This window comes from Strongylocentrotus purpuratus, unplaced genomic scaffold (assembly GCF_000002235.5).
Source record: "Strongylocentrotus purpuratus isolate Spur 01 unplaced genomic scaffold, Spur_5.0 spur5_scaffold_15, whole genome shotgun sequence".
Lineage (NCBI taxonomy): Eukaryota > Metazoa > Echinodermata > Echinoidea > Camarodonta > Strongylocentrotidae > Strongylocentrotus > Strongylocentrotus purpuratus.
Genome location: NW_022145600.1, coordinates 5,676,272 through 5,687,325, shown reverse-complemented (window position 1 = coordinate 5,687,325; position 11,054 = coordinate 5,676,272). Strand labels below are relative to the sequence as shown.

Here is an 11,054-nt window from a genome sequence, read left to right as displayed (position 1 = left end):
ACATGAGTTAAATTTTACCATGAATAGCTGAGTTAGCTATTCACAGATTATGCAATCCATCTGTCCATCTGACCCCACCCCGTTCACATATCTCTACGACCAGACGATTATGAACTCCATAGGATTAGGGGTCGACACAGGGTTGACACAAATTCAGGACAATCATTACCACTTTAACAATCTTTCATAGGAAGAAAACGACATGCCTCTAGGAAGAAAGATTGTTTAAAATCTAAAGCTTGACAAACTTAGCTGAGTAGAAATCATTGAATTGACGGTTACTGCATTATGTAATAATGACCCGAAATATATCAAAAGAATGAAACTTGACAAACAGTAATCCGAACTTTCATTGGAATTTTCAAAAGAATTTGGTGGTCATTAAGATTTTTGTTTGCCCCTTTTAACATAATAGACAGTAATATACAAACTATGTACATATATGTTATTAACTAAAGTTAAAATACATATATAATCATGGCATAATATAAATTAAAATAAATAAGTATACCTTAAACAAAACATATACTTGTCAAATCATTTCAAAATTGAAAAATGCAAGAGACTGCCATCTTAAGCCAGAGCTTGACCATGATGGCGGCCTCAGGAAAAAAACCTATATGGGCGGCCAAACCGTATATAATCAGATATAAATAAATCCTATCAACCTTTTTGCGTTAAGTGTAAACGTGTATATTATGTAATTGTATGGCTTTTGTGAAACGTTTTATTTATGTTATTATTAATGTTTATGTGCATGTGCTAGCAAGTGTTCGAGTCCTGTTGTTTGGAGTGCATATTCAATTATGACTTGTAGACTTTGCTGATAATAAATTAACCTTCATGGCAGCCTTGAAAGTTATGTATTCTACTGCCCCCCCCCCCCAAAGAAAAAATAATAATATCAAGAGATCAAATGAGGTATAATTAAATTGGATTACCAGGAGTTTCAGAGCAGGCAATTCCGACCCCATACGATGCCGTGCATTTGACATTGCCCCAAGGATCATGCTCGCAATCGACCAGCCTTTCCTCATCACCTATGCACTGGACGTTGTCAAGGTGAACGGGCCTGGAAACGTAGTCAGTTGAGATGCGAGCTTGGAGAACGTGGTCGTATCCGAGTTGGCGACAGGCTATTTTAGCTTCGCTTATCTCCCAGTTGGTTCTACAGATGAACCCCCAAACGGCGTTGTGGTATATCTCGAGCCGGCCTTCGTCGAAGGTCTGTCCATCCCGCAGTCGTATATCCCCTTCCGATGGAGCAACTGTCGTATAAAAATGAACCATGGCGTTTTTTGAGACAAAGTTGTGATACGCGCATAACAAAAGCACGCGAGCGCAGTCATATTTAGGTTAAAGCCTAAGTTCTACCATGTAGTTCCAAATAGTTCCCTCCCACGCACAATCTCTGTTGGGGGAGGGCTATTTGGAGCTCCATGACGTGTCTGACCAATCATAAGCAACTTCGCCAGGCTCGACTCTCTGTACGTGAATTAGCTCTAAGATGAACAATCACTTTTCACACAATGACGTCATAGAAAATAAAGTTTGATGGATTTAAATCGATCTCAAGTCCTCCAATCAATCGGACATATACACACGTCGATGCTGATCTTTGTGTTTTGCGACTGAAATCAATCTTGAGTCATCTTACCATCACTTTGGATAAATCGCATCTCTTTATAAGACACGAGCTAGATGTTACCGTCATAAACCTATAGATATGTTTTTACGAAAGACGTTATAAAATTACGTAAATGTAAATCGTTGGTTAAGTGAGGATGAGTCATTTAAACAGATACAAGTTAAATATATTTAACACGACAAAGTTGATGCGCTTGAAGACACCACTGAGACAAAAAAAAAACGCAAATTAAATCTGTTGCCAAACTAGTAATAATACCTATTGACTTAGTTCATTTTTTTGTGAACTGAAAATTATAGAAACTATCCAGTTGGATACTCATCTTGAGTTTACCTGAATAATCTTTACACACGACCCCGACCGTATCATCTGATCCACATTCCCCATCGTCGAGGTTATAATCGCAGAATTTAAAAATACTTTCTGTGCCTACACAGTCAACATGGCTTATGATCCCGGGGTAGAGACCCGGTCCGAAATCCTCGTCTTCAGATTCGAGTTCGAGTTCACGCTCATTGCAGATGACCTGTGCGTCCACTTGACCCCATGACGTGTCCCTGCAAACACTGTACCAAGCATAATCATGGTAGACCTCTACCCTGCCCTCTTTGAAGCTTGTTCCACCGGTTAGACGAACGTCACCGTCTTCAGGTTCTGATAAGAAGAAGAAAAATGAACAATACAATTTAATAAAGAATATCACTGATTAGTAAACATCACGCCTTTAAACAAATTAAATAGCCTTCTTCATAATAATTTTGTATCGAACCAATTCAACATACAAGTTATAACCTTGTTGCAAGTTGAGAATGTGATATCGTTTAATGAGGATAAGGCCTTATTTATAGCTAAAGGCCTCCGTTAGCGCTAAACTTTCGAGTCAAGGTGACAAAGATGTTGCTATAATAAACTCAGATTAAGACCTTCTAAAGATTATTGATTCCTTTTGCAAATTTGGATGCCTGAATCTAATTTAAAGTTCAGTATGGCCATTTAAAACGCCTAGTTTACTACTTTCACACATCAAAGTACGGCTATCTCATATGCATTTCTGAACAAACCATAACCATTGTATTTAAGGTGCCAGAATGGGACACTTAGATTACCCATCCAAAGTTAAGAAACAGACCAATCGGCATTGATTTACCTTCAAAGAGAAAACACGACATGCCGACATCTGAATCGTGTCCACAGTTGTTTACTCCCCAATCACCCTTCTGACAGGTCGTAATGTACATCTCAGTACCGCGACAGTCCACATCATCTAGATGTACAGGTCCCTGGCCTGGTCCATAGTCCTGGTAAGCATACTTGACATTACCGAGGCCCATCTGACGACAGGCGACCGAAGCGTCGTCGCCGAACCAGGTGTTGTCGCAGATCGAGCCCCATTGGTCGTCGTGGAAGATTTCGAGTCGACCCTCTGTGTAGTCCGATCCATTTACAAGCCGGAGGTTTCCTTCATAAGCTGCAGTTGAAACGATGCCGATGACGACGTTAATGTCGCCAGCGCACATGTAGGATTAGCATAGGTTATACTTATCACATTCGTTTGTTTGTATTATTTGATAACAGTAGTAATTTCATTTTCACAGGCCCTTGGATTCATGTTATATTGTCGAAAAGCTATACTAGATTATAGATATGTATGACAATGACATAGTCGGGCACATCACTATACCAGAGTAAAGTGATGATGATATTTGATAAATTTGTTTATAACACCAATATTTCGTGAAACAAGTCGGCAGACCATATCAATGTGTGTTTTCCACGATTAATTGTTGACAATGTATATTCCACGAAATTGTATAAATTGAACACAATCAAGGGCTGCTCCATTTATAAATACTTCACCCGAAAGTGAGTAAATAATATTGCTTTATAATATGTAATTGGTTTTGGTAAAGATGCACATGCGTGGGTATATACAGTATAGTCGTTTGTAAAGTAGGCAACTTGGCGATCACTCCCGATCACTACATAGCACTGAACAACTTTAATACTCAAGGAGAGTTTGTTTGCCTGGATCTATTCACAAATTAAAGTAAATTCATAATTAACAGTATGAAGTAAAAGTTGTGGGTTACGATGAGATAAAAATATATTAATGTCATCTGCAAATAAGATTAAAGATAAGATGGTAGATGCGTTTTAAGATCATTTATTTATCAAATAAGAGCAGCGGGCCGAGTAACGTCCCTTGTAGTACACCACATGTAATATGTCTGACAGTTGATTCGCAATTATTGACTGAGACAAATTGGATCATGTCTTGCAGTCTCTTTACTGGGGGGAGGGCATTGAAGGAGCGTTCTCGTCGCGGTCCCCGTCAGATGAAAATCTGCGAATCCTTCAACCACACTACTCACGTTCTATTAGTAACTACCACAGCCAACACCATGGCTACCAATGGCAATGGTCACCAATTTGTTGCTGAGGCTCAGGGTCAAACTCTTAAAAGGAGTAGAGGGTTGCTATTCATAATCCGAAATGAAGGTCGATATTCATAATACGAATTGAGGGTCGCTATTCATAAAAGAAGTAGAGGGTCGCTATTCATAATACGAAATAAGGTCGCTATTCATAATACGAAGTGAGGGTCGCTATTCATAATAGGAGTAGATGGTCGCTATTCATGATACGAAATGAGGTTCGCTATTCATCATAGGAGAAGAGGGTCGCTATTCATAATGCGACGAGAGGGTCGCTATTCATAATACTGAAAAAGTCAAAATAAAAAAGCAATAAACTAAATGTTAATAAGAAAGCGACATACTGGACAGAGGACACCCCATGGCTACAGCGTAGGCCGTGGCTGGGGCGTAGGCCGGGGGTGGGGTAGGCCACATGGTTCCAAACATTTGAAGAAAATATTTATTGAAAACTTACATTTCTGAAGAAAAAAAAGGCGTGCCCAAATAATGAACGTGTCCCATCATTCCGGTCACCAGCCCCCGCCCCAAGTAAGCCCGACCACGCTGCGCCATTCTGCCCACCCCCCCCCCCGGCAGTATTCCCTTGGTACATGTACATATTAGCGACAATTCTCGTCCAAGTAGTTCATAGATGGCGTAGCCTGTGTGTGTTTAAGGGTGGGGGCCGTGGGGTTGTATCAGTGTTGCCTTCGAGCGACAGAGAGAGGGTTGTAGGGACTTAAGTTATATACCATATTCAAGCTTTTCGTAAATATACAACGTCGCACGACATATTTTCCATATAAGTAAGGAAGTTGGATATTCAGAATCAGATACGATTTTTTTTTTACCGTAAGACATTATGCGAACGGTTGCATCCCCTGTATTATGTATTTTTTAAAAAATTAATTTACTTTTTAGCTTTGATCATTATAGACATCCCCATAATCTAGCTAAAAGAAGGAAAACACACATAATCCTATCGTCATTTGTCCCGCTCGTGGGAAATCTTGCCCCACCACCCTGCCCCCCCCCGACTAAGCTTATCGTGGCTACGCCACTGGCACATTAAGTAGAACAAGCATGCTCATTATCATAGCCATTTAAGGACTTAGTTTGCTATTTTAAAAAACTAGTAATTATTTATACGAAAATAATATTTGTGTAAAAAGTAACATTTAGTAGGACTTATGGAACTACAAATTATATAGCCTTAGTCAGATCCAGGCACACAGAAGCTCTTCAATTTCAGCCAATAAAGAGTTTCAAGATTTCAGTTTTCCATGAATTATCATGCCTCAGGATACTAATAATCATATTAATTAACCTAACTTGATTTATCCAAAAACTTGATCTCCTGAAACTTTCCTAACATCGAAAACAAACGGAGTTTGACCGGACCATTAGCCTATACACTGGGCAATATTGTTTAAATTGGCGTTGGGTACAGGGGCAAAGTAGCCTTTAAACAAGGCCACATGTCTGATAGACGCCGAGCGACTAAAAAGAGACTAATCGCGAAAACCTCGGTGAACGCCAGTGCGAATTGCCCAGACAAGTAGCCTTTATCAATCTGGTTTTGGATTTCTTATGTTAACCTTTATTTCCGACTGGAATTCGCTTCAGAAAAGGGAGCGTCCAATCAGCGAACGTATCCTCGCACGACGTCAGCATATAGTATCCATCACACACACACACACACACACACACACACACACAGTAAACTCTACGTAGTGCGAACATGGACCTACATGCCTACTATGAACTATTACGTACGTGCTAAGACCACTGACCTCTACATGGAACGAATCACGAACGAAGCCAACTGGGAGATCGCCGTTCTGATTGATCAATAAATCCAAAGTAGGCGTATTGGCATGCTAATATGTATCTATGAATAATTCATGCGGAGCAGTGAAACCTACATTGCAAAAGGCCTCGTGACATTCGTCACTCGGTCGCGCGTTCACCCGGGGTATCTAGACTCATCTCAGCCGCTTAGCCAGGGTCACGAGGCCTTGTCAAAAGGCTAGGGGCAAAGCCCCGGTGAGATTCAAGGAAGCTCTGGTGTTTTAAGCATTAAAATAAGGGCAGATGAGCTTCCAGGGGCCCGCCTAAGGGCCTTTGGTGGGGTCTGCATGCCCCCGGAAGGTCGGGGGTTTTAGGCATTTAATTACGGTCAGATAAGCATATTTTGATACCTCATCTGTGAAACCGGCAGGTCACCTTTCTTTCTTTCTTTATATTTCCCCATTAACATACTTTTTCAAAAAGGTGTGTGTGTGTGTGTGTGTGTATGGGGGGGGGGGGGGGGTTCAAACCATGACACGTTAGCTACTAAAGTAGCATATTTTTTGCCCGAGTATAAATTTTGGAATTAGTCACTTTACAACAAACGCATACAAAAGTATGATTTACAAAAAAGTGAACAAAATCTCGGAAACTTGGAAAATCGTTTTATTTCAGCAACATTTGTAAATCATTGGTATCGAATTAAAAATAAACCACGTTTCAAATTTGGGGGCAACTACCCCCAAGCCCCCCTCTCTCTCTCACTCTCTCTCTTTCTTACTCCCACCCTTCTTCTCTCAGGCTTTTTCCCCCTCTCTCTCTCTCTCTCCTCTTTTTTTTATCCCTCGTTTCTTTTCTTTCCTTTTCCTCTTTTTGTCCTTTTCTCCTTTTCTTTTTTTTTCCTTTCCTTCCTGGTTTTCTTTTTTTCTCTTTATCGGTTTCTCCCTTTTTTCTCTTTCCTTTCTTTCCTATCTTTTCCTTTTCTTGTTTTCTCTCTTTTCCTTTCCCTCTCATTTCCCCCTCCCCCTTTTCTCATTTCCCACCGACAGCAGCGCAATTTTACCGACAATATCCCGACAGGTGGGGGGGGGGGGGTTGTCGCACCCCACACCCTCACCCTTTAGCGACGCCCCTGCCTATACCAGTCATTTTTCGTACTGTTTACCGTCCGTACATCCAGGCGCGGATCCAGGGTGCGAGGTGGCAAATGCCCCCCCCCCCCGCCCCCTCCCCCCCCCCCCATATAAAAAGGAGAGAGAAAGAGAGAAAAGGAAAAGAAGGGAAAGGTAAAGAGGAGAGAAAGGAAAGAAGGAAGAGGAAGAAGAAAAAAAATGGGGGAAAAGAAGGTAATCGGGGGGGGGGGGGCCTTGCCTCCACCATATGGAAACGTTGTATCATCCGCTCAATCTGACTTGCGTGCATAAAACAAATAAGCATTTTTCCATGAAAAAGTGAAGTTTTCTAAAATGTGCGTTTCTTTCCAGCATTGGGGCGCCCGGAAGTCACTCGGGTAACATTTCATAAAGTACCCAATAAACAGAACACCAAAAAGTAACCTCTTTTGGGAGTGTATTTTAAGTGATTTTAAAGTATAGTGCCTTTTGAACTAGATTTAAACGTTATCGACACGTGCCTTCATTTAAACAAAAAAGGTACTCCTGTTCACGTTTTCATCTAACCTAAAAACCACCAGTTTATCACGCGACTGGAGTAACGTGATTCCACTTACCTCTGTAAATCAAGTGTTTATGACCAAATAACCACTTGACCAAGCAACGAGTTTTTGTCAGTTACCCGATGTTGGCGATAAATACGTTATTATTTGGTCTTGTAAGCACCCTTATTGATTGGTTTCACAGGTTATCCAAGGTTGATGGTAATAATCACGTTACTTACACTGGCTAATCGTCTTATTGTTCTGTCCGTGAATCTCTGGTAATATTCAACTAGTAATTCTGAGGTGTCTTACACACCTCTTTAAAAGGTTTCAAAGTTACAATAAATTTCTTGGTTATGATCACGTGGCTCAAGCTGATTACTAATCTAAGCTGTGAATCCGTGATATTTAGGTGTGAAAAATTAGTAATTATTAGGTTTCTTAAAACACCTATTTAAATGGTAGTCAAAGTTGCCAGCAGTTCCGCGGTGATGATCTCGTGACTCAAACAAAATATTAATCTAAGCAGGGCATACGTGACTTTTAGGTGTGAAAAATTAGTCATTATTAGGTGTCTTAAAACACCTATTTAAATGGAAGTCAAAGTTGCCATAAGTTCAGCGGTGATGATCTCGTGACTCAAACGGATTATTAATCTAAGCTGGGCATACGTGACTTTTAGGTGTGAAAAATTAGTCATGATTAGGTGTCTTAAAACACCTATTTAAATCGTAGTCAAAGTTGCCAGCAGTTCCGCGGTGATGATCGCGTGACTCAAACGGATTATTAATATAAGCTGGGTATTCCGTGTTTTCCATGTGTGAAAATGAGTTATTCTTGGGTGTCTTGATGGTTTCACAGTTACCATTTAAGTTCCGTGGTGATAATCCCGTGACTGTTGGCATATTTCTATTTTCACCAGTTGATAACTGACTGTTGGCATATTTTCATTGCACCAGTTGATAACTGGAGTGTGCATATTTCCAGTTGCACCAGTTGATGACTGAGCGTTGGCATATTTCGAGTTGACCCAGCTGACATCAATTCATTTGCATATTAAATATATGGGGAGCGTGCAGATCTATGTTTTTTAAACAATTTATCTGAATTTACAGCAAATTTCTTAATTACTGATGATTTAGTTATATGCAATTCATTTCGAAAATACTACAAATATAAATTACCAGTTATTAGGACATTTCGCTACTTCGTATAAATAGTTAAACATGAATAAGGGAAACATTAACTGTGAACTAACATAATTTCAATAAAGTACAAGTATACGAAAATTTTTCGATTAATTCAATTATGTAAGTCTACTTATTACCAATGCCCTTACATTGAAAATACAGACGTACCAGTATTGAAGTATTGTTGCTGTTCAACTGGTTGGAAGTTTTACCAAATGGTTCTAATGGCTCAGCTAGACCAGTTGAATTATAACTGGTCTGGATCAACTGGATCATTTAGCCCATTTCAATTTCCAGGGTTACCAGTTGGCATTAAATGGTTCATCAACTGGACCAGTTGCAACTAGCTTTCTCTTCTGGGATGTTTGCACCCCCCCCCCCCTCCCAACCCCCTCTAATCCCAAACTGCTTCCGGCGCGCCTGGACGTAATTATGGAAGATCCAAGACACGATGTTCAGAAACGGGATGAGAACGTCATTATTTTGGTTCATTTATTGTGTAAGGAGAGGCCGGAACGTTTACTTTGAAAAAATTGGAGTGTTCAAAGCAGGCCTCGCGCCTGAACAGCAGAGCATGGAATTTTGGTTGAAATTTGCGTAATTATTGGGTTGAAACCGGGTTACAGTAACATACTTCCTCTTCGACGTAAATTTCACGTGAATGAAGAACATGATTCATCTCAAGTCAGCCTCGTAATATTCACGTGAATTTCACGCAGATATTTTGACTAAAACTATCACTAACGCTTCACGTAATTCTGTGACGCGATAATTTCGTGTATGAAGATGTAATTTCATAACCAAACAAACACGGGAGTATTAGGTTTACAAACCATGGTCTCCAAGGTAGGGATAATCACGTTATTATAATGGTGATATTGCAGTGACAATTGCGTGATTTAGTGTACGTGTGTTTCAAGTTACCTAATGCAATAAACGTATTAACACATTTACGTAAATGTCCGGTGTTTGAAGAACGTAACTCTCCTCAAGTCGATACCTTGATATTGACGTGATTTTCACGTGATTTTGTTTATTGGGATATAATATAAAAAGACAATATGCAAATTGTCTGTACTTTTGTCGGAAAAAATACATTTATCCAGCACAATGTCGTCTCTTTTTGCGTTGGAGAAGAGCAAATAGCGAGTTTCAATCACACTTTGGCCGCTCTCGCAAGCTCTCACTCGTTTCACTGTGGTCAAGAGACTTTGGGGCAAGCGGTTAATGAACATACTAATCGTTAGCTTTCTTCTGGTATCAAACTTGTTTTGATTGATTGTATACTTTTGTCGGAATAAAGGAAACAAAAAGGCTCAACCAATAACTTATCAGCGTCTGAATTGACCTTTTGACCTTAAATTCCCTGATGCAAGCGCACTAATGACGTCATCTTCGCTAAATCGGTGTCTTTTATCGTAAAATGCGACACTTTCACAATGTTTATACATCTTTTTTTAATTATTAATAAGATATAACATATTTTTTCTGATATCACTGAAGTTTTGGGTTTTATTTAATTTGTAATTTTAAAATAAGAGCAATTTTACTGTTTTAATTTACTGGATCGTACCATTAAAGTCGCAGGGAAGAAAGATGCATTTTCCAACCGCGCCAAATTTAATTTACGTTCCGACATTCTGTTGTTAAGAATCCACTGCTTTCTGCTCCAACAAACGTCCACATGCGGAGTCGTTTATCAACTAAATTATTCAAATTTATGGATGCTTCCTAGCTTCCCAGGTGTTTGTGTTGCTGCTGAAGTATTTCATTCACCTGCTATCATTCTTTGTACTCCAATTGCCAGAACGCAAATTTCATTTTGGTTTTATAGTTTCATCGGAGTCGTTTAACAACTATATGTATTCAAATTTATGAATGCTTCCTCCCCAGGTGTTTGTGGTGTTTATGCATTTCATTCACCTGTTATTATTCTGTGTACTCCAATTGTTAGAATACAAAATGCATTTTGGTTTTATAGTTTCATGCAATAAGTAAGTCAATAAAAGAGTATGTTCTGCACAATAAAAAACAATGTGTGTCCCTATTGTACAATGTAATGTGTCCCATCATTTTGTAATAGTTAATTTACCCATTCACATAATGGAACTACCTGCCCGATGAAGCCAGTGGCCTGTGACCCCTGAGCACTCAACACCGTGTGGGAGTCAGTTCGTGGTCAAATTCTTTTATGAGACAAATACAAGCAAACGTTTCCATATGCCCCTCCCCCATAAAAAAAGAGGAGAAAAAGGGGAAAGAAAAAAAAGCGGAAGATGAAAAGTAAAGAAACGGGATGTCAGTTGCGATTTTTCCGCCAACAAGGTTTGGATCGAAAGGCCCTTGCCTCT

The 11,054-nt window shown here is 39.7% G+C and overlaps 1 protein-coding gene across 1 annotated transcript; it reads right to left on the bottom strand.

Moving 5' to 3' along the window:
- Positions 1-2,275: 2,275 nt before the first annotated feature.
- Positions 2,276-3,165, bottom strand: LOC105442591 (scavenger receptor class A member 5-like). The gene is made up of 2 exons (XM_011674848.1): positions 2,755-3,165; positions 2,276-2,302 (listed from the first exon to the last, which is right to left on the bottom strand). Exons 1-2 carry the CDS (start codon positions 3,163-3,165, stop codon positions 2,276-2,278), a joined length of 438 nt encoding a protein of 145 aa, XP_011673150.1.
- Positions 3,166-11,054: the final 7,889 nt, after the last annotated feature.